A 24213-nucleotide genomic window follows, 5' to 3' on the forward strand; every position below is an offset into this window, starting at 1 on the left:
TAAACTCGCTCATCGAATCAGCGTATTCGTCACTGTTGTTGTTTGACGCAATGCGGAACATATCCCAATCCACGTGATCGAAGCAATCTTGAAGTGTGGAATCAGATTGGTCGGACCAGCATTGAACAGACCTGAGCGCGGGAGCTTCCTGTTTTAGTTTCTGTCTGTAGGCTGGAAGCAACAAAATGGAGTCGTGGTCAGCTTTCCCAAAAGGAGGGCGGGGGAGGGCCTTGTATGCGTCGTGGAAGTTAAAATAACAATAATCTAGGGTTTTACCAGCCCTAGTAGCACAATCGATATGCTGATAGAATTTAGGGAGTCTTGTTTTCAGATTAGCCTTGTTAAAATCCCCAGCTACAATGAATGCAGCCTCAGGATATGTGGTTTCCAGTTTACATAGAGTCAAATAAAGTCCGTTCAGGGCCATTGATGCTTGGGGGGGAATATATGCGGATGTGATTATAATCGAAGATAATTCTCTTGGTAGATAATGCGGTCGACATTTGATTGTGAGGAATTCTAAGTCAGGTGAAAAGAAGGACTTGAGTTCCTGTATGTTGTTATGATCACACCACGTCTCGTTAATCATAAGGCATACCCCCCCCCCCCGCCCCTCTTCTACCAGAAAGATGCTAGTTTCTCTCGGTGCGATGCGTGAAGAAACCAGCTGGCTGTACCGACTTCGATAGCGTGTCTCGAGTGAGCCATGTTTCCGTGGAGCAAAGAATGTTACAGTCTCTGATGTCTCTCTGGAATGCTACCCTTGCTCACGATGTGCCCGTCTCCGGAGCCTGACCAGAAGACCGCTTCGTCTGCCCCTTTTACGGCGTTGTTGTTTTGGTTTGCTGGTTGGGATCCGATCCATTGTCCTGGGTGGTGGGCAAAACACAGGATCCGCTTCGGGAAAGTCGCATTCCTGGTCGTAATGATGGTGAGTTGACGTTGCTCTTATTTCCAGTAGTTCCTCCCGACTGTATGTAATAAAACCTCAAATTTCCTGGGGTACCAATGTAAGGGAACATTTTAATTGTTTCACTATTTATATTTTTATGAAAGTCACTGAGGATGGGCTTCCCTTTCATCCTCTGAGGAGCCTCCACTGCTACTGCCTCTTCTACTATTGCTACTACCACTACCACAGATCCTATATCTATTGTATGTATACATTATGGACTACTTTTACATCCCTTTACTATATGACCTGCAATTTAGGACAATTATTTAAAAAATGCATGCAAACATGCTCGCTGTATGCTTTAGGCAGGCATCTACTGTAATACTGAGCCAGTGATATCTGATGCATTGATGTTCTGTTACAAGTACAGAACAGCACAGTACACTACAGAACAGTACAGTAAGCTACAACCATAGAGGTCAGTTAATGTAGAGATATAGAGATATCTGGAGGGATGCCAGTTCATAGCTCATATGTTATAGAGATCACAGGGTGAATTTAAAAAATGATTTAAATTAAAATGTCCAATTTAATTAAAGAGGTTTCATTTTTTCTTTACCTTTACATTTTGGCATCACTGTCATTTGAGGTTACACATGGTTGGGTAATGCATTGTGTCATATCTATTATTCCCTCCATTCCAAAGTTAACCTTAGTCTTACTTTGAGTTCAGCACCATGGATAGCTCCCTCTTTGTTTCCTGTAGCTGCAAGTGTTTTCAATACTACTAACAACTACACAAGCATCTCACAGTGACACGCATCTCTAACACTACACGCATACTTACACACAGCCCCTATACAGGCATTTAAAAATGGATTCTATGTCTTTCTCGCTCTCCTCAGCGCTTCAACTTTGTGTCTCTGCCCACGGACGTTCTGGAGATCGAGGTGAAAGATAAGTTTGCCAAGAGTCGTCCCATCATCAAACGTTTCCTGGGCAAGCTGTCCATGCCTGTGCAGCGGCTACTGGAGAAGCATGCTATTGGGTATGGCTCAGGAATAAACAGGACGCTCATAGGATTATCAGGATAATCAAATGCTTATGAGTTGATATTTTGGAAACCCTTTACAAGAGCCCTCTAATTCAGGGCAAACACCAAAATGTGGGGGGGGTTGAATCATAAAGTAACACGTCTCCCTCTTGAATCCCCCCCCCCCCCCCCTATGTTCACCTCCCTTTCTTTCTCTTCCTTTCTCCCTCTCTCACCCCCCTCTCTTTATCTCTCACCTCTCCTCTCTCCCTCCCCTCTTTCTTTCCTCCTCCATAGTGACCGTGTGGTCAGCTACACACTGGGCCGAAGGCTGCCGACGGAACATGTCAGTGGACAGCTGCAGTTCAGATTTGAGATCACTTCCTCCATTCATCCAGGTTCCTTTTTCTCTCACACACATCATCTCACACACATCCAGACCTGGGTTCAAATAATACTAGTTTTCCTTCAAACACTTTATCTGCACTTGATCAAACTTGCCTGGCGTAATGGAGCTCAGGGAATAGTCCCACAGTTACAAACCCCACCCATCTGGTTCTCTCAGTAGGCTCAATCAAAACTCAAAGTTTTTTAACAGAAACACATAGTATTTGAACCCAGGTTTGTTCACATCCTGTTTGTCTTCTTCCTCTCATTTAGGTTCAATTAGTCTGTTTCTTAATACAGAGGTAGGACAATTAGAATATATAATATCTACTGTATGTCTGTAAATATCAACTGTCATATCTAGGTTTGGACAGGCAGATATTAAGCATTGATTATTCTGGTATTGTCATGTGCCATATTGTCATGCTGCTTCGGTCTATACAATATTTTATATTCATTGACATACCATAGCAGAAACAGAATAGTCTATTAAGAGTTAAAAGAGTGTGAGTTAATGTGGATATGCCCTACTGTGTCGTAGCCAGGCCCCTGACTGTGAGGTAATGAGCTCTGTTCTCCCCCTGCAGATGATGAGGACATGTCTCTCAGCACGGAGCCTGAGTGTGCCGCTGTGCAGGAGAACCTAGGGGAAGGCCAGTCCTCCCAGGCCCAAGGCCAGGCAGAGGACACCATGAGCCTGGATCCGGGGGCTCCTGAACTCCCCATGGATGAGGAGGAATATACTGGAGCTCCAGAACTCCCTATTGGAGGGGATACAGATACTGACACTCCTATGGAGGGGGATCCAGCAAGGCCTTCGAGTTCAAAGCAGCCCACAGATGGAGATGGAGACTCAGGGCCTGGCTGTTCCCGAGCCGAGGCCCTAAAAACAGAACCAAGCGAACCAGAAGTCCATGGTGCCCATGGGGAGGCGGTTGTGGCTGTAGCTGTTTCTGCAGAGAAGCTACCCACGGTAGAGGAGAACAGTGAGGAAGGGGACCAGCAGACCCCCACTAGTCCTCAGCCTGCTGTCCCAGAGGAGCAGAGGGCTATTGGGCAGGAGGCTGAGTGGGCAGAGGGGGTGGAAAGTGCCCCAGTAGAGGGTCAGTTCAGCTCTGCAGTACACTCTGCTGTAGTGCAGGACATGGAGAGTGCAGTGTTTGGAGCCTCTCGAGGGCCAGCAGAACAGCAGGCAGTGGGGCAGGAAGAGGGAGACGAGGACTGCTGCTCCCTGCGCGTCAGGACCACCCCTAGACGTAAGAACCGGCCCTGCTCCCTGCCTGTGTCCGAGCTGGAGACAGTCATCGCCTCGGCTTGCGGGGAGCCTGAAACCCCTCGCTCACACTACATCCGCATCCACCACCTCCTCCACAGCTTGCCCTCTGCCCAGCCAGAAACCCAGGAGGACGGGGAGGGAGAGCAGGCTGAGGCTGAGATGGAGTCCGACTTGGACCCAGATCCAGACCCAGACCCAGGCCCTGACCAGCTAAGCCCCAGGGACCAGGATGGCTCAGAAGAGGATGAGAAGGCCGAGCCCCTGACCCCTGGCCCAAGGAGGACCCTTCCCCGCAGCCTGTCCATTGAGCGTCTGTCCGACCTGGCCCTGCTGCTGGACAGCAAGGGCCGCCACCCCCAGGGCCAGGTCAGGGGTCACCAGAGAGTGTCCGACGAGGATGACATGGAGCCCTGCTGTAGTAGCTCATGCTACGAGGGCCGAGTAGGCCACACCCGGGCACCTCTACTGGCTGCAAGCAGGACATCTGAGGGGAGCAGTGCTTTCTCCTCCCAAGAGGATGAGGACATGGAAGTGAGCGGGGCAGAGAGCAGGGAGCCAGGGGATGGCATGCCCCAATGGCAAGAGGCCCCATCCACGCAGGTCCAGAGCCCCCAGAGCTTCATGGGAAATGGAGAATCACCCGTGGCTGGGCCCAGTGGGAGGATAGGACGTGAGTTGATCTCCTCACTGAATACTAACTTGAGATATGGAGATGTAGTTTGGATAACTTAGGGTAGACTGACCTGTTTTTGTCGTCCCATAGGAGATTGTCCCTTACCTTCCAGTCATCCTCCAGTTAGCCAGCTTCCTGCTCTGCGTCCTGATTCTCATCACTACCCCACCATCGATGAACCACTGCCACCAAGTAAGCATTTGGTATAAATGTTGTCAAATCATGCATATTCCTTGTTGATAAACAAGGAATATGCATGAGGAATGGGAGAAGGTCTCTAGAGATCTGAGATCCAGAGGTCTGGAGAAGGGAGGAGGGGATGGGGTCAAGCGCGCAGGTTGTCGGGCGGCCAGATCTCACTAGTTGCATGATGTCATCCAGAGAGAGAGGGGAGAAAGAGTTCAAGGTGTAGGGTAGCTCTGTGTGACCAGTGGACTCAATAGGGTAGCAGATGTTGTCACCCTTTTTTTCAAAGTGGAGACAAAGTCGTCCGCAGAGAGGGCGGAGGGAGGAGGAGGGATGGAGGATTAAGAAGGAAGGAGAAGGTGGAAAAGAGTTCCCTAGGGTTAGAGGTAGAAGCTTGAAATGTTGAGTGGTAGAAAGTGGCTTTAGAAGTGGATACAGAGGAAGAGAAGGTAGAGAGGAGGGAGTGAAAGGATGATAGGTCCTGCGACAGCGCATGACCATCTAGGTAGCGGCTGAGTGTTTAGGGTTGGAGGAAAGGGAGAAAAGGAAACAAAGTAGTGATCAGAGAATGGGGGGGGGGGGGGGGGGGGTTTGGAGTGAGATTAGAAGACGAGCAGCCTCTAGTAAAGATGAGGTCAAGTGTATTGCCTGCCTGGTGAGTTGGAGAGGTTTGGGAAATGGTGAGGTCAAAAGAGGCAAAGAGGAAGGAGAGAGTTGGAAAGAAATTAATCAAAGGCAGACGCCATCGTCAGGAAATTAGCTTATCAAGGTGTCAAGCCTATTGAGGAACTTTCCAAGGGCACCTGTTGGGCGATAGATGACAATAATGTTAAGCTTGAGTGGACAAGTTTAAGTGAAGCACGGGATTAAAATGAGGAGATGGACAGGTGAGAGAGGGAGGAAAGAGAAAAGAGAAAATTCCCACTTGCTCTCGGACTATGAGAGAAAACATAGTCAGATGAAGAAAGAGCATCTGTTGTGTTCTCTGGGGTGATCCATGTCTCCGTCAGGGCCAAAACGTCAAAGGACTGAATGGCAGCGTAGGCTGAGATGAACTTGTCATTCTTTACCGCAGATGGGCAGTTTCAAATGCTGCCAGGGACCCAGAATTCCACATGGGTTGTGTGTGCAGGGTACACTAAATTAGAAGGGTTGCAGCCAAGGTGTGGAGAGCATCTGTAAAGCCTACAGGGAGAGGTGTGAACAGGTATAGAAAACACACACATAGTTGACAAAGATACAAAAGAGAAATGGGATGATCTGTAAATAGCTGGGTAAGATACTCAAGTGAGAGAGTGGTGTGGAGCCTTCCTTGAATAACTCTGCAGAACAGTCATGTTTTGGCGACGGTCTTAGTTTCACAACAAAACTGCCACTGACATGACTGTCGCATACAGTTGCCACTGAGAAATCAGGGGAAACTGAAGAACTAACACTAATTGTTAATTGCCTAGCAGAGGTGGAGAGCACACCTCCCTGTAGTAATTGCTGATTGCCTAGAAGAGGTGACATCACTCCCCGTTCAATACAGCCACTGATTACCAAAACAATTTACAAATTGCCCTGCCCTTTGATCCTGGTTGATGTGTCACAACTATCTTTAAATTATGAGCAGTCAGCAGTTCACACACCAAGTAGGCCACTGGGAAGACATGTAGCACTTAAAGTAGATGGCCCTAGCTAGCAAAAAGATAGTACTAGACCACAACAGATAAAGACAAAATAAATTATACTTACCACTCCTGGAGATATCAGGAGTCCTCTAGCTACAGAATGAAGCACTCTGAGATTGAGCCTGTGAAGCTGGTGAAATACATTCAGAAAATAAATGAAACCACTCCTCCTCCGATACAGCCACTGATTACCAAAACAAGTCACAAATTGTCCTGCTACGGAGAGCAAGAGAACACAGTCGTCCAGAACAGCTGGTGCTCTCATGCATAGTTCAGTGTCGCTTGCCTCGATGCGAGCATATCAATCAAATGTATTTATAAAGCCCTTTTTACATCAGCAGATGTCACAAAGTGCTTATACAGAAACCCAGCCTAAAAACCCAAAAAGCAAGCAAGTAGAAGGAACCTAGGACAAAACCTAGAGAGGAACCAGACTCTGAGGGTTGTCCAGTCCTCTTCTGGCTGTCCCGATGGAGATTATAGGAGTACAAGGCTAGATTGTTTTTCAAGATGTTAAAACATTCATAAATGACCAGCAGGGTCAAATAATAATCATAGTGGTTATAGAAGGGATTTAGCTCATCTGATAGGCTTGTGTCACTGGGCAGCTCACGGCAGGGTTTCCCTTTGTAATCAGTGATAGTTTGCAAGCCTTGCCACATCTAACGAGTGTCAGAGCCATTGTAGTAGGATTCAATCTTAGTCCTGTACTGATATTTGAGGGTTCAATGGCTTGTCAAAGATCGTAGCAGGATTTCTTATAAGTGTCTGGATTAGTTTCCCGCTCCTTGAAAGCGGCAGCTCTAGACTTTTGCTCAGTGGGGATGTTGCATGTAATCCGTGGCTTCTGGTTGGGACATGTACAGTACCAGTCAAAAGTTTGGACACACCTACTAATTTCAGGGTTTTTCTTTATTTTTACTATTTTCTACATTGCAGAATAATAGTGAAGACATCACAACTATTACATAACACATATGGAATCATGTATCATGTATTAACCAAATAAAAATATATTTTATATTTGAGGTTCTTCAAAGTAGCCACCCTTTGCCTTGATGACAGCTTTGCACACTGTTGGCATTCTCTCAACCAGCTTTGAGGTAGTCACCTGGAATGCATGTCAATTAACAAGTGTTCCTTAAAAAGAAAGAAGGACAAAGGCACTCTTCAGATAATTAATTAAAATGCCTTTATTTGTATGGCATGTTCAATAGAAACACAATTTTAATAATCTGACGCGTTTCAGCTGCATGGCCTTCGTCAGTGGGTACAAAGAAATAATACAATGTCCTCTTTTGAACAGCTTTTCCAATTAGCCATAATTTGAAGAGGGACTGGTTGCAAAATTGATTGGACACACCTAGTAAGCAACATTATACACATTAAAAAGTTAAATACTGTAGCTATGTTATCAAAAAATGTAACTCCAAGCTAGAAGTATCAGAACGCCTAGAAAGGTAGTTATAACCTTAAATATGACTAGGAGAAGTGTCAAGAATAAGAGAGCAATATATTCCATAGTACACTCGAACACATCAAACATGAACAACAACAGTCTAAACATAGCTGAGGGAAATTGAGAAAAATGTCCACTAGATGACAGCAAATGGACCTATCACTACCCTACAGGAAGGGTGAGAAATCCATATCTTCATTTAAACGAGGGTACTTTGTGGCCTGTAGCTTGTAAATCCATATCTTCATTTAAACCAGGGTACTTAGTGGCCTGTAGTTTGTAAATCCATATCTTCATTTAAACCAGGGTACTTAGTGGCCTGTAGTTTGTAAATCCATATCTTCATTTAAACCAGGGTACTTAGTGGCCTGTAGTTTGTAAATTCCAAAACTTTCCCTTTGGTTTAACTGTTTAAGACGGTCGGTCCCCTTTTCTAATTGAGGCCGGAACATGATCAATACCCATAGCTTGTAGGGAGTCAGGGTTGCCATGGTGTAAGGACTTGTAGTGCCTTGGCATGGGGTAGTCTTCATTGCCTACCCGTATGGCGTACTTGTGTTCCACTAAGCAGTCTTGAAAGCGTCTCTTTGTCCGTCCAATGTAGAACACCTTGCACTGTGGACATTCCAATCTATAGATGACATGAGTGGTTTTGCAGTTAATTAAATGCTTGACGTAATACTCCATTTTAGAAGCTGTGTCAACAAAATACTTATTCTGTGCAATATTTCTGCAATGGTTGCACTGGTTACATCTGGGTTTGTGGTCCAGCCAAGTTTTTTGAGAGTCCCCAGGAAGATAACTATGGACTAATTTGTCACTTAGGGTCGGACATCTAGGGTCGGACAAGCGTATGACTGGTGGCTCAGGGAAGACTTGGCGTAGTAGCATATCACTTTGGATGATTCTTAATGTTCTCTGCTTCAGTGTTGTATTTTGTAACAGAATACACTCTCTCTGATGTATCACAAGGCACTCACCTTCGCAACAAGTTCTCTCTGTCAAGTATTCCAGCCCTTATACCTGCATCTTTCGGGACCTGAACGCTGTTGCCCCGATTCAAGAGGTGATTCTCCAATTCAGCAGATTTGACACTGGAGTCTGTTTCCTGATCTTCTGTATACACTCTTGGCCAAAGGGTTTAGAGAATGACACAAATATTAATTTTCACAAAGTCTGCTGCCTCAGTGTCTTTAGATATTTTTGTCAGATGTTACTATGGAATACTGAAATATAATTACAAGCATTTCACAAGTGTCAAAGGCTTTTATTGACAATTACATGAAGTTGATGCAGAGTCAAAATTTGCAGTGTTGACCCTTCTTTTTCAAGACCTCTGCAATCTGCCCTGGCATGCTGTCAATTAACTTCTGGTCCACATCCTGAATGATGGCAGCCCATTCTTGCATAATCAATGCTTGGCGTTTGTCAGAATTTGTGGGTTTTTGTTTGTACCCGCCTCTTGAGGATTGACCACAAGTTCTCAATGGGACTAAGGTCTGGGGAGTTTCCTGGCCATGGACCCGAAATAAATCAAATCAAATGTATTTATATAGCCTTTCGTACATCAGCTGATATCTCAAAGTGCTGTACAGAAACCCAGCCTAAAACCCCAAACAGCAAGCAATGCAGGTGTAGAAGCACGGTGGCTAGGAAAAACTCCCTAGAAAAGGTCAAAACCTAGGAAGAAACCTAGAGAGGAACCAGGCTATGAGGTGTGCAGTCCTCTTCTGGCTGTGCCGGGTGGAGATTATAACAGAACATGGCCAAGATGTTCAAATGTTCAAACATTAAAACATTCATAAATGACCAGCATGGTCAAATAATGATAATCACAGTAGTTGTCGAGGGTGCAGCAAGTCAGCACCTCAGGAGTAAATGTCAGTTGGCTTTTCATAGCCGATAATTAAGAGTATCTCTACCACTCCTGCTGTCTCTAGAGAGTTGAAAACAGCAGGTCTGGGACAGGTAGTACGTCCGGTGAACAGGTCAGGATTCCATAGCCGCAGGCAGAACAGTTGAAACTGGAGCAGCAGCACGGCCAGGTGGACTGGGGACAGCAAGGAATCATCATGCCAGGTAGTCCTGAGGCATGGTCCTAGGGCTCAGGTCCTCCGAGAGAGAGAAAGAAAGAGAGAATTAGAGAGAGCATACTTAAATTCACACAGGACACCAGATAAGACAGGAGAAGTACTCCAGATATAACAAACTGACCCTAGCCCCCCGACACAAAAACTACTGCAGCATAAATACTGGAGGCTGAGACAGGAAGGGTCAGGAGACACTGTGGCCTTATCCGATGATACCCCCGGACAGGACCAAACAGGAAGGATATAACCCCACCCACTTTGCCAAAGCACGACCCCCACACCACTAGAGGGATATCTTCAACCACCAACTTACCATTCTGAGACAAGGCCGAGTATAGCCCACAAAGATCTCCGCCACGGCACAACCCAAGGGGGGGGGGGGGGCGCCAACCCAGACAGGAAGAGCACGTCAATGACTCAACCCACTCAAGTGACGCACCCCTACAAGGGACGGCATGACCTCAAATATCGATGTTTTGTTCCCCGAGCCACTTAGTTGTCACTTTTGCCTTATGGCATGGTGCTCCATCATGCTGGAAAAGGCATTGTTCGTCACCAAACTGTTCCTGGATGGTTGGGAGACGTTGATCTCGGAGGATGTGTTGGTACCATTCTTTATTCATGGCTGTGTTCTTAGGCAAAATTGTCTGAGGCTGAGAAGCAACCCCACACATGAATGGTCTCAGGATGCTTTACTGTTGGTATGGTACAGGACTGATGGTAGCGCTCACCTTGTCTTCTCCAGACAAGCTTTTTTCCAGATGCCCCAAACAATCGGAAAGGGGATTCATCAGAGAAAATTACTTTACCCCAGTCCTCAGCAGTCCAATCCCTGTACCTTTTGCAGAATATCAGTCTGTCCCTGATGTTTTTCCCTGGAGAGAAGTGGCTTCTTTGCTGCCCTTCTTGACACCAGGCCATCCTCCAAAAGTCTACGCCTCACTGTGCGTGCAGATGCACTCACACCTGCCTGCTGCCATTCCTGAGTAAGTTCTGTACTAGTGTAGCCCCGATCCCGTATCTGAATCAACTTTAGGAGACGGTCCTGGTGCTTGGTGGACTTTCTTGGGTGCCTTGAAGACTTCTTCACAACAATTGAACCGCTCTCCTTGAAGTTCTTGATGATCCGATAAATGGTTAATTTAGGTGCAATCTTACTGGCAGCAATATCCTTGCCCGTGAAGCCCTTTTTGTGCAAAGCAATGATGACGGCATGTGTTTCCTTGCAGGTGACCATATTTTACAGAGGAAGAACAATGATTCCAAGCACCACCCTCCTTTTTAAGCTTCCAGTCTGTTATTCGAACTCAATCAACATGACAGAGTGATCTCCAGCCTTGTCCTCGTCAACACTCACACCTGTGTTAACGAGAGAATCACTGACATGATGTCAGCTGGTCCTTTTGTGGCAGGGCTGAAATGCAGTGAATTCTTTTGGGGGGATTCAGTTAATTTGCGTGGCAAAGAGGGACTTTGGAATTAATTGCAATTCATTTGAATGTTCATAACATTCTGGAGTATATGCAAATTGCCATCATACAAACTGAGGCAGCAGACTTTGTGAAAATGTATATTTGTGTCATTCTCAAAACTTTTGGCCACGACTGTACTACCCCTACCTTGTCACAACACAATTGATTGGCTCAAACACATTAAGAAGGAAAGAAATTGCACAAATGAACTTAACAAGACACACGTGTTAATTGAAATGCATTCCAGGTGACTATCTCATTAAGCTGGTTAAGAGAATGCCAAGAGTGTGCAAAGGTAAAGCTTATGAGGCAAAGCTTGGCTATTCAAGGCAAAGCTTGGCTATTTTGAAGAATCTCAAATATAAAATATATTTTTTGGTTACTACAAGATTCCATATGTGTTATTTCATAGTTTTTAGGTATTCACTATTATTCTAAAATGTAGAACATAGTAAAAATAAAGAAAAACACTGAAATGAGTAGGTGTGTCCAAACTTTTGACTGGTACTGTACATATCCCAACCAGAAGCCATGGATTACAGGCAACATCCCCACTGAGCTAAAGTCTAGAGCTGCCGCTTTCAAGGAGCGGGACACGAATCTAGACACTTATAAGAAATCCCGCTACGATCAAAATAAAGAAAAACACTTAAATGAGTAGGTGTGTACAAACTTTTGACTAATATTGTACATACAATCACTGTGGGGATGATGTTGTCGATGCACTTATTAACGAAGCCAGTGACTGATGTGGTAAATTCCTCAATGTTATTGGACGAATCCCAGAACATATTCCCATCTGTGCTAGCGAAACAGTCCTGTAGCTAAGCATCTGCTTCATTGGACCACTTCTGTATTGAACACATCACTGGTACTTCCTGTTTGAGTTTTTGCTTGTGTGTGTGTGTGTGTGTGTGTGTGTGTGTGTGTGTGTGTGTGTGTGTGTGTGTGTGTGTGTGTGTGTGTGTGTGTGTGTGTGTGTGTGTGTGTGTGTGTGTGTGTGTGTGTGTGTGTGTAGACTGGGAGGCACGTGTGGACAGCCATGGTCGTGTGTTCTATGTGGACCACATCAACAGGACCACCACGTGGCAGAGACCCACTTCAGCAGCCACGCCCGACGGCATGAGGAGGTCCGGATCCGTTCAGCAGATGGAACAGCTCAATAGAAGGTGAGTGAAGGGGTAGAGGGTAAGAAAGAGAAGAGAGCTAGGGAGACAGTGTCCAAAACACAGTTCTGTAGTCATGTTGTAGTCACTCCACTTTTTTTGAAGTCACTACGATACTTTTGGAATTGTTTCTTTATTTTATGTTCAAAAAGCACAACTGAAAACATACATTATATAGGGCCATTTGGTGGTTGTAGGAAGAATGTAAAGGCTCTTTGTTTTTTGGATGATTTTCATAGAAATGGTTCAGTTCTTTATGAGTATTGGGGAGTTTTGTATTAAGATCAAATGATTGAATCTCTGATACCAATATATTTTGTGTGCTGAACATTTGGTATGTGCTGTGGCTGCTTGCTATGTAAGGTGTGATTTTTTGGCGGGGCTAATATTAGAGCCATTACCAGAAGAACTCTCTATCAAATGCCTGAGATATTTTCAATGGAGAAAGAATTACTTGACAGTAAAAATCAAATGAGAAATGTGCAGAACAGGCTGTGAATAAGTGTTATTGCATAAGTGTTATTATACAACTGCAGTGCATTAAAATCTCTTAATGGGATTGGGGAGACAGAAAGGGAGGGAGAAGAAATTCATTATTGCTGCGCTGGTGGAATTCGCTGTGTGTGTCTGGAATGAGAAGCGTGTCCAATTGGAAGCATGAGCAGTGGACAGTGTCGGGGCTGTGTCAGAGATCTTTTTCATTGTCAGACTTTACATGTGTAGAAGACTATTATGGTGGTATAATCCATTGATCAATGGTCTCAAATTCAATTCCTCTCTCTCTGGGGCTTTGTGAGTATAAGCTTGAGTTCTGCCCCTCTTCTCTGGATGAATTAACATTGAATTCAATAACAAAAGTCCATATTCAATAGAATACAACTGTATTTTATCCCTACGGGCAGTTAAGAATCTGCACTAAATATTACTGGCAGACAAATTGTGACCTTTCAAGCTGGATTTGACTGCATAGACTCAATGAGTACGGTTACATGCACACAATAATGCAATTATTGTTGATAGTCAGATTACTATAATAGTTTGATTAAAACGTTGACATGCTTTGTAAGAAGAACGATTCATAATTCCATGTTAAACCAACACCCCAATACCCTCATAATCCTGTTTCCATGGACAGATCTGAAATCAGGATACTGAATGCACTCTGATAAATGCAGAAAATCACCAATCAAAATAAACATTCTACCACAGCGTCCATGTTATTTCTGGGAAGCATATTTGATTCTGAGTTCGCACATATACAGTTTGTATGTGAAAACTACTTCTAAGACGCATATATTCAGTTGTTTCCGAACTCACTTCATTCGGTCTAAAGAGGGAGGCTCTCGGCTGGTGTTAGCACATACACAGATCAAATACACCGCTGGAACACCGATTAAGATGTTTACATGTTCTAATAATTTGAAAGATTAAAACAAGTTGTTTTAATCTGCCTATGTTTACTTCGATGTTGACCGTACGCCAATTAAGATAAGCAAGGTAATGTGTTTACATGATTACTGCATAATCTTCCTACTGCCATAGTCAGTTTAGAATCAAATTATTACTGTGCATGTAAACATACTCAGATAAGAGATAGCATATGATAAGTCATGTTCACTAGTTTCTTGCACTCTTAAAGAATTGGTCTATATGCAGGCAGCGGTGCTCTGATTTCTGGATGTTTGGTAAATGTGTGCTGGTGTGTTTGTCAGGTACCAGAGCATCCAGAGGACCATGGCCACAGACAGGAGTGAGAATGAAGAAAGCAGAAGCAGGAGTGAGAGAACAAGCCTCAACAACAACAGCAGTGAGACTGACTCTCCTCCAATGGCTAATGGTGAGTAGGACCACACCACAATGTCACAATTACAGAATGCAATAAGCTGATGTGCTATTTAAGTGTAGTCTTGCTTTGTAAAACTAATGGGTCTACACATATCCTGTTTAGTGAGAGACTTATCAAAGTACTACATACATACAAAATTGTACATAAGTCACCATTCAGTGAATTGTTCCTTTGTTTCTCCTGGTGTGTGTGTGTAGAGCTGAGAAGAGACAGCTCCTCCTCATCATCATCATCTCCAGTCAACAGTCAGAAAATCACAGCTCTGCTACAGAGCCCAGCAGTGAAGTTCATCACACACCCAGAGTTCTTCACTGTCCTCCACGCCAACTATGTGAGTACCTGTCTCCCCAGTGGACATTTATAACTCTACACAGTCAGCATGGCTCATCTGACAAATAAGCATAATTTCCCTTTGAACAGCAATATCAATGCTTAGTAACGTATTGTCTTCAGTAACAGATGCTGAATATTCTTCCATTTTGGTTCAGATTGGTTGCATAAGGAGTTTCTAGTTTCCATGGTCATGCCGAGCTCTTCTTCTCTTCTCAGGGGGCCTATCGCATGTTCACCAGCAGTACGTGCCTGAAGCACATGATCCTGAAGATTCGTAGAGATGCTCGTAACCTTGAGAGGTACCAGCACAACAGAGACCTGGTCACATTCCTCAACCGCTTCGCTGACGCCCAGCTGGAACTGCCCCGGGGCTGGGAGATCAAGACTGACCCTCAGGGCAAGGTGCAGAGACAAAGATCCTCAGTTCATCCACAGATAACTCACCCACCTATTCACATAAGGGCTGATTGTACCTTGGTTGAAAGATGGAAAATATGTGGGAAAATTGAGGGGGTGGGGTGGGCTGAATAAGTATACTAATTATACTATTGATTTGGTATTTGCCTTCAGATCTAGCAGTGTTTAGATTTGTGTTTCTAACTTTGGTAAGTTTTTACCTGTAACATCTTCTCTTTGGTCCAGAACTTCTTTGTGGACCACAACAGCCGGGCGACCACGTTCATCGACCCCAGAATCCCCCTACAGAACGGTTGCCTGCCCAACCACCTGACCCACAGGCAGCACCTGCAGAGACTACGCAGCTACAGCGCAGGAGAGGTCAGGAGAGTCAAACAGCACACAGAAGACATTTCCTTGTTTTTAAGTGTAGTAACTGTTTAATAAGGGCCAATCATGTAATAGAATGATGGAAATATGGAATTGAATTTATGTATTTGCTTGTTTATAACTGATCCTTTTTTCATATGTATTTTTTCAGGCCTCTGAGGTCTCCCGTAGTCGAGGTGTGGCCTTGTTGTCACGGCCAGGGAACAGTGTGGTGGCAGCAATACGGAGTCAGCATCCCCCAGACCCAGTGCCACAAGGTGTGTACTGTACATACACAAAGAACACAGTCATAATTCACATTTACCATATAGTTTCTGTTGTGTAAGTCTGTCTTCTGAACTCAATTCCACTCACAGCTTATAATGAGAAGATAGTGGTCTTCCTGCGTCAGCCTGGAATACTAGAAGTTCTAACAGAGCGCCAGCCAGCCCTGTCCAGGAACCATTCCCTGAGGTAGATAAACACTGGGGGATAAATTGGATTTGTTTTTCAAATAAGGACCTTGTAGATTCAGAGAATCTGAATATTTCTCACTCACTACTGTATTGGTTCCTTTGGGAGAAATAAAGGGTAACGCCTTACATTAGTGCCTTTATTACTGTGTAACTACTCATGTAATTACAGTGTAACAAGTCTTGTAATTACTCATTATTACTTATAGCAGTAACCATAACCTTACCCCTAGCATTATATCCACATCCTGGTTCAACCCTAACCCAAGCCTCAACCCTAACCCTAACCCTAGCTTCATGTCCACATCCCGGTACAACCCTAACCCAAGCCTCAACCCTAACCCTAACTCTAACCTTAACCCTAGCTTCATGTCCACATCCCGGTACAACCCTAACCCAAGCCTCAACCCTAACCCTAACCTTAACCCTAGCTTCATGTCCACATCTCGGTTCAACCCTAACCCTAACCTTAACCCTAGCTTCATGTCCACATATCGGTTCAACCCTAACCCTAACCTTAACCCTAGCTTCATATCCACATCTCGGTTCAACCATAAGCCTAACCTTAACCCTAGCTTCATATCCACATCTCGGTACAACCCTAACCCTAACCTTAATCCTAGCTTCATGTCCACATCTCGGTACAACCCTAACCCTAACCTTAACCCTAGCTTCATGTCCACATCTCGGTTTAACCCTAACCCTAACCTTAACCCTAGCATTAATGTCCACATCTCGGTTCAACCCTAACCCTGAAGTAACCCTAAGTACGGTGTATTAATGAGTACTTGTTACACTGTAATTATAGGAATAGTTACACAGTAATAAAGATGATAAAGTTATTCTATTCTATGTCAGATTTGATAAAACACACCTACCCAGTCTAGTCCAGATTATAGTGTCATGTGTGCTTGCAGGGAAAAGATCCACTACATCAGAACAGAGGGTACCCAAAGACTGGAGAAACTGGCATGTGATGCAGACCTGGTTATACTATTGAGGTAGGATGCAACTGTACATATTACCCCTGAAAAAAAAACTGTTGTAGTATTGTAATTATTTTCATTTTTGTGACTTTTTGTTCTCTATGCAGCTTGTTTGAAGAGGAAATCATGTCATATGTTCCACCCTCCTTCCATCCTGGCTTCAGCTTCTCTCCTCGTTGTTCACCTGGGTCTTCACCACAGAGTTCTCCAGGTGGGTTTGCACTAATGACAAATGGAGAGATAGTGGGTTGAAAATGTACACACATTTGGTTAATTCACAAGAATTGGTCAAATAAAAATGTCACAGATAGTTATCCTGGTGTGGTCTGTGTCTCATGTCATGGAGTTGAATGCGCTTGTCAACAGGAATGTCAAGAGCGAGAGCACCTGCCCCGTACCGGAGAGACTTTGAGGCCAAACTACGCAACTTCTACAGGAAACTGGAGGCTAAAGGCTATGGCCAGGGCCCAGGAAAAATCAAGTAAGGAAAACTGTCCAGCAACATGATCACTCACACCTTTTTCAGGTATAGTTACAGCTCTATACAACCCTACTTTTTCTTTTCTCTTTAAATTTTACCCTGTTTTTCTCCCCAATTTCGTAGTATCCAATTATTAGTTACTATCTTGTCTCATCGCTACAACTCCCGTACGGGCTCGGGAGAGACGAAGGTCAAAAGTAATTTGTCCTCCGAAACACAATCCAACCAAGCCGCACTGCTTCTTAACACAGCGCGCATCCAACCCGGAAGCCAGCCGCACCAATGTGTCGGAGGAAACACCGTGCACCTGGCGACCTTGGTTAGCGCGCACTGCGCCCAGCCCGCCACAGGAGTCGCTGGTGCGCGATGAGACAAGGATATCCCTACCGGCCAAACCCTCCCTAACCCGGACGACACTAGGCCAATTATGCGTCGCCCCACGGACCTCCCAGTCGCGACCGGCTGCGACAGAGCCTGGGAGCGAACCCAGAGTTTCTGGTGGCACAGCTAGCGCTGCGATGCAGTACCCTAGACCACTGCGCCACCTGGGAGGCCACAACCCTACTGTTTCTAAGAAACTTTAGGGTTGTGTGTGCAAATTAGCGCCATGTTGTATATCCATGTCTGTGTTGCTCAGCATCCTATGATGTTGTTGTGTTCCAGGCTTATTGTCCGGAGAGACCACCTGTTGGAGGGTACCTTTAACCAGGTCATGGCCTACTCACGCAAGGAACTACAGAGGAATAAGCTCTACATCACCTTCATAGGAGAGGAGGGGTAAGCCAAAGCTGCTTCTATTGACCTGAACACAGACATTACAACAAAGAGGGACTTTGATCTGTGGAGTTCAACCATTGCATGAAAGTGCATGTCTTTACAATTATGGAATTAAATTAAGTTACTTGAAAAAGTAATGCATGTGTCAAGAAAGAACCCCCTCTCGTCTTTTAAAGAATGAACTGCTAGTTTTTGGGCTATATAGAGGATAGTGCATGTCTGTTTCATTCTTCTAGCATCACTGACTGCTACTGACAGATAACTGGTCTCTTCTCTTCCCACGCCGTCAGGCTGGACTACAGTGGGCCGTCCAGAGAGTTTTTCTTCCTGCTGTCTCAGGAGCTGTTCAACCCCTACTATGGCCTGTTTGAGTACTCAGCCAACGACACGTACACCGTCCAGATCAGCCCCATGTCTGCCTTCGTAGAGAACCATCTGGAATGGTGAGAGGACATCTGTTCGTCCTGGGTTTAAACTTGTCCTGGGTTGTGTTCATTAGGCACCAAAGGGAAGAAAACTGACTAACTGTGAGGGACGACCTTGACTTGTCAAATGAGAAACAATCTTTGTTGTGTTCTGTTGCAAAGCGTTTTCAAGTGTTTTCCATTGTCCTAATGAACATGACCATGGGCTTGTTCTTCGTTTACTTATTGGAGACAGAAAATGAATGGGTTTCATGGAAGTCTCATGTGATGAGACCTAAACACTTTCATTGCATTGGATTTGTAATTGTGTGTGAGACCTGTCTCTGTGTGTTTTTGTGCAGGTTCCGGTTTAGTGGGCGTATTTTGGGACTGGCGTTGATCCACCAATATCTCCTGGATGCCTTCTTCACGCGGCCCTTTTACAAGGCTCTCCTCAGACTGTGAGTTTATGTCTGTCTGCCCGCACACCTGCCTGTCTGTGTTTCTGTCTCTGTCTGTCTGAATTGGCCTTTACAATTATTCTATATGGAAACATGTCTCTGCCACGTACACAAGAAAGAAACATTATCCAGAATTGATTAGTGCGCAATCAGGCATAAATGTTGCCAGTAGTTTTAGACTTAACACAGTCAACCCAGATTGACTTTCTAGCGTGATAACTAAAGACAAGTCTCTCCAGATTGGATGATGATGATGATAGACTACTGACAGAACAACTGACAGAATCAGCATCCTTTACATTTACACACAAAGAAAGTTAATCACTCCCCTTAATTGACTTTAAGACAATGGATTGCTTTGTGCAGTAATAGCTAGTGAACCCCACACACCCACACCTTCACACCCTCTTAGGTATGTGTTCATCTGTGAGATAAATATGTTTACCTGTGCAGAGCCACTGACCTGAGTGATCTGGAGTATCTAGATGAGGAGTTCCATCAGAGTCTACAGTGGATGAAAGACAATGACATCACTGATGTGCTGGACCTTACCTTCACTGTGAATGAGGAAGTCTTCGGACAGGTATGTGGGAAGTACTAATACGTACAATGTCTAAACACATACACCCATAGCAAGCTGAAGTACTGTATAACATGTTCTTTTTTTACAGTGTATATTTCAGTATACTGTACACTTTCATGGGGACTTTTCCTTTGTAAGATTTGTCTGTATTGTTATATGGATATTACTCTCTTTGTGGGCAGGTAACAGAGAGAGAGCTGAAGTCTGGAGGGGCCCACATTAATGTGACAGAAAAGAATAAGAAGGAGTACATTGACCGCATGGTGAAGTGGAGGGTGGAGAGAGGAGTGGTCCAGCAGACAGAGGCACTGGTCAGAGGCTTCTATGAGGTAGAGCAAACACTCTCAGGGCAACAACCATTGGCCATGGCATGATTTCCCCCCAATATTTCCAATTTGGTTTATTGTTTTTCCAGCCTTGCTATGATTTAAGAGGGTTTTCACTTTGCACTTCAAATAGGATTTCTTAAAGTTTCTTAGAATGCAATGACTATCAAATGAAATCACCAAATCAATGATGGGAGCAATGTGTCTAAATATGTGACCCGACCGGCTTGGGTTACATATTTGAAACAATTATTTGAAATTGTGATTTTTATATTGGATAAAAGTAGAAACTCAGAGCTAGAAAATGGTATATCATACACTGCAGTTGAGGAACACTGGGAAAGTAGTTCTGCTTTGAAAGTTAATAAACTTGTAACCACACTTTTGAAAAAATGGCCCTTGAATGTTTTGGTACACCAACTGGAGAGCTCTTCTTCACACCCTCTTAAGCCTTAGCCCCACCCATATCTTTAAGGATTCACATTTGAGACCATGTGCTAAACAGAGTGAGTAAGGTAGTGTAGTAAACTACCAAAGATTTCAAGAATAGAAGTGGTGAAAGAAGTAGCAAAAATACACTATCTATTCCTTGGCCAATATCCTAATCTGACTATGGTGCAGGTCATGTGGTTCTTCACATTCACACATCTGGCAAACAGAGACTATATCAAATAAAATCAAAGTTTATTTGTCACATGCACAGGATACAGAAGGTATAAACGGTACAGTGAAATGGTTACTTGCATATTTGTATAGTAGCAATATCAAAAATAGAAAGTGCCCAGATAAATATTTTATAAATATTAAATGATTCTTACCCAGACACACTTGTCTAAATTGATGGGTCGCGTGAAAGAAATGCTATAACCACCCCCCAGCCACATCTAAGTAGATGGGTCACTATTGTCTAGACCAGTGGTTCCCAAACGTGTTTTTTGTCCCGTACCCCTTCAAACTTTCAACCTCCAGCTGCGTACCCCCTCTAGCACCAGGGTCAGCGCACTCTCAAATGTTGTTTTTTGCCATCATTGTAAACCTGCTACACACACACTATACAATACATTTATTAAACATAAGAATGAGGGTGAGTTTTTGTCACAACCTGGCTCGTGGTAAGTGACAAAGAGCTCTCATAGGACCAGGGCACAAATAATAAAATAATAATAATCAATAATTTTGCTCTTTATTTAAACATCTTACATATAAAACCTTATTTGTTCATGTAAAATTCTGAATAACTCACCAGAGGTTAATGAGAAGGGTGTGCTTGAAAGGATGCACATAACTCTGCAATGTTGGGTTGTATTGGACAGAGTCTTAAATTATTTTACACACACAGTCTGGGCCTGTATTTCATTTTCATGCTAGTGAGGACTAGAATCCACTCTCACATAGGTATGTGGTTGCAAAGGGCATCAGTGTCTTAACAGCTCGATTTGCCAAGGCAGGATACTCTGAGCGCAGACCAATCCAGAAATCGGGTAGGCGCTTCTGATTAAATTCAATTTTCACAGAACAGCTTGTTGCAATTTCGATGAGGCTCTCTTGTTCAGATATCGGCAAGTGGGCTGGAGGCAGGGCATGAAAGGGATAACGAATCCAGTTGTTTGTGTCATCCGTTTCGGGAAAGTAAGTCACATTTGACATTGTCCGTAAGCTTGAGTTCATTTGCACACACAAAATCATGCAATGATGGAAAGACCTGTGTCCTTGTTAATGCAGACAGAGAAGAGCTCTGCCTTCTTAGTCATAGCTTCAGTTTTGTCCATAACATTGAATATATTTTCGGAGAGTCCCTGTAATCCTAGATTCAGATCATTCAGGTGAGCAAAAACATCACCCAGATAGGCCAGTCGTGTGAGAAACTCGTCATCATGCAAGCGGTCAGACAAGTGAAAATTATGGTCATTAAAGAAAACTTTGAGCTCGTCTCTCAATTGAAAAAAAACGTGTCAATAATTTGCCCCTTGATAACTAGTGCACTTCTGTATGTTGTAAAAGCCTTACATGGTCGCTGCACGTATCATTGCATAGTGCAGAAAATACATGAGAGTTCAGGGGCCTTGCTTTAACAAAGTTAACCATTTTCACTGTAGCATCGAAAACGTCTCTCAAGCTGTCAGGCATTCCCTTCGCAGAAAGAGCCTCTCGGTGGATGCTGCAGTGTACCCAAGTGGCGTCGAGAGCAACTGCTTGCACACGCGTTACCACTCCACTATGTCTCCCTGTTATGGCTTTTGCGCCATCAGTACAGATACCAACAGGAGCAGCAGCTACATACGGACCGTTAGTGGAATTCCCATGAGAGAGTAACGGTTAATGTGATTGGATGTTAATTATTTGACTAGGCTACCTGTATGTGACATTGTGTTGTTATTTCGCTGAACACTAGACGGTAAAATGTTTATTTTAGCAGTAAAACGAGGCTACTCAGGCGGGGAAAAAACACACCTAAATGTACAGCCCCGTTGGAAAATATAAATGGACTGTTTGAAAATGTGAAGGAAAAAAAATGTAAAAATCACATTTTTATTTGATGTACCCCCAACGGCATTGCGCGTACCCCTGGGGAAATGAATACCTGGTCTAGACATATACACATGTTCATTAAATAAAATAGATGACCGTAATCAACCCTAGACACAACTGGCTAACTTGATGGGTCATGTAATCATCTGGCAAAGGGGAGTCTTTTGTTTAGACATGTAGCTTAAAAAATCTAATCAAATGTATTGGTCTCATGCTCTGAATAAAACAGGTACCTTACAGTGAAATGCTTACTTATGAGCCCCTAACCAACAATACAGTTTTAAAAATATGGATAAGAATAAGAGATAAAAGTAACAAGTAATTAAAGAGCAGCAGTAAAATAACAATAGCGAAACTATATATGGGGGGTGGGGGGTGGGGTACATGTAGGTAGAGTTATTATAGTAACTATGCATAGATGGCAACAGAGTAGCAGTTGTGTAAAGAGGGGGGGGGGGGGGCACTGCAAATAGCCTGGGTAGCCATTTGACTAGATGTTCAGGAGTCTTATGGCTTGGGGTAGAAGCTGTTGACTAGAATTGGCGCTCAGGTACCACTTGCCGTGCGGTAGCAGAGAGAACAGTCTATGACAAGGGTGGCTGGAGTCATTGACAGTTTTTAGGGCCTTCCTCTGACACCGCCTGGTATAGAGGTCCTGGAAGGCAGGAAGCTTGGCTCCAGTGATGTACTGGGCCATTCACAATACACTCTGTAGTGCCTTGCGGTCGGAGGCCGAGCAGTTGCCATACCAGGCAGTGGTGCAACCAGTCAGGATGCTCTCGATGGTGCAGCTGTAGAACCTTCTGAGGACCCATGCCAAATCTTTTTCAGTTTCCTGAGGAGAATACGTTTTGTCGTGCCCTCTTCACGACTGTCTTTGTGTGCTTGGACCATGTTAGTTTGTTGGTGATGTGGACAACAAGGAACTTGAAGCTCTCAACCTGCTCTACTGCTGCCCTGGCAATGAGAATGGGGGCGCGCTCAGTCCTCTTTTTCCTGTAGTCCACAATCATCTCCTTTGTCTTGATCACGGTGAGAGAGAGGTTGTTAACCCGGCACCACACGACCAAGTCTCTGACCTCCTCCCTATAGGCTGTCTCGTTGTTGTCAGTGATCAGGCCTACCACTGTTGTGTCATCTGTAAATGTTATGATGGTGTTGGAGTCGTGCCTGGCCGTGCAGTCATGAGTGAACAGGGAGTACAAGAGTGGACTGAGCATGCACCCCTGAGGGGCTTCTTTGTTGAGGATCAGCGTGGCAGGTGTTGTTATCTACCCTTACCACCTGGGGGCGGCCCGTCAGGAAGTCCAGGATCCAGTTGCAGAGGGAGGTATTTAGTCCCAGGATCCTTAGCTTATTGATGAGCTTTGAGGGCATTATGGTGTTGAATGCTGAGCTGTAGTCAATGAATAGCATTCTCACAGATGTTCCTTTTATCCAGGTGGGAAAGGGCCGTGTGTGGTGCAATAGAGATTGCATCATCTGTGGATCTGTTGGGGCGATATGCAAATTGGAGTGGGTCTAGGGTTTCTGGGATGATGGTGTTGATGTGAGCCATGACCAGCCTTTCAAAGCACTTCATGGCTACAGACGTGAGTGCTACGGGTCAGTAGTAATTTAGGCAGGTTACCTTAGAGTTCTTGAACACAAAGACTATGGTGGTCTACAGACTCAGACAGGGAGAGGTTGAAAATGTCAGTGAAGACACCAGTTGGTCAGCGCATGCTCACAGTACACGTCCTGGTAATCCGTCTTTCCCTGCGCCATTGTGAATGTTGACCTGTTTAAAGGTCTTACTCACATCGGCTGCGGAGTTCTTGATCACACAGGCTTCCGGAACAGCTGGTGCTCTCATGCATGTTTCAGTGTTGTTTGCCTCGAAGCAAGCATAGAAGTAGCTCATCTGGTAGGCTTGTGTCACTGGCCAGCTCTCGGCTGT

At 44.5% G+C, this 24213-nt stretch overlaps 1 protein-coding gene across 2 annotated transcripts in view; it reads left to right on the forward strand.

Moving 5' to 3' along the window:
• Positions 1–24213, forward strand: part of LOC110530963 (E3 ubiquitin-protein ligase HECW1) — a 68525-nt gene that overhangs the window by 35900 nt on the left and 8412 nt on the right. For both annotated transcript variants that reach the window (XR_005052934.1, XM_036986005.1), the window contains exons 7-25: positions 1801–1943; positions 2226–2326; positions 2903–4261; positions 4355–4456; positions 12163–12313; positions 14023–14147; positions 14354–14487; positions 14706–14891; positions 15132–15266; positions 15427–15532; positions 15632–15728; positions 16645–16728; positions 16821–16924; positions 17080–17194; positions 17858–17971; positions 18262–18414; positions 18738–18836; positions 19290–19419; positions 19602–19748. Coding sequence is in view for 1 of the 2 variants with exons in the window: in XM_036986005.1 (XP_036841900.1) it covers positions 1801–1943; positions 2226–2326; positions 2903–4261; positions 4355–4456; positions 12163–12313; positions 14023–14147; positions 14354–14487; positions 14706–14891; positions 15132–15266; positions 15427–15532; positions 15632–15728; positions 16645–16728; positions 16821–16924; positions 17080–17194; positions 17858–17971; positions 18262–18414; positions 18738–18836; positions 19290–19419; positions 19602–19748 (3585 nt within the window). In the remaining variant the exon portion in view is untranslated. The remainder of the gene's footprint in view (positions 1–1800; positions 1944–2225; positions 2327–2902; positions 4262–4354; positions 4457–12162; positions 12314–14022; positions 14148–14353; positions 14488–14705; positions 14892–15131; positions 15267–15426; positions 15533–15631; positions 15729–16644; positions 16729–16820; positions 16925–17079; positions 17195–17857; positions 17972–18261; positions 18415–18737; positions 18837–19289; positions 19420–19601; positions 19749–24213) is intronic.

This window comes from Oncorhynchus mykiss, chromosome 8 (assembly GCF_013265735.2).
Source record: "Oncorhynchus mykiss isolate Arlee chromosome 8, USDA_OmykA_1.1, whole genome shotgun sequence".
Lineage (NCBI taxonomy): Eukaryota > Metazoa > Chordata > Actinopteri > Salmoniformes > Salmonidae > Oncorhynchus > Oncorhynchus mykiss.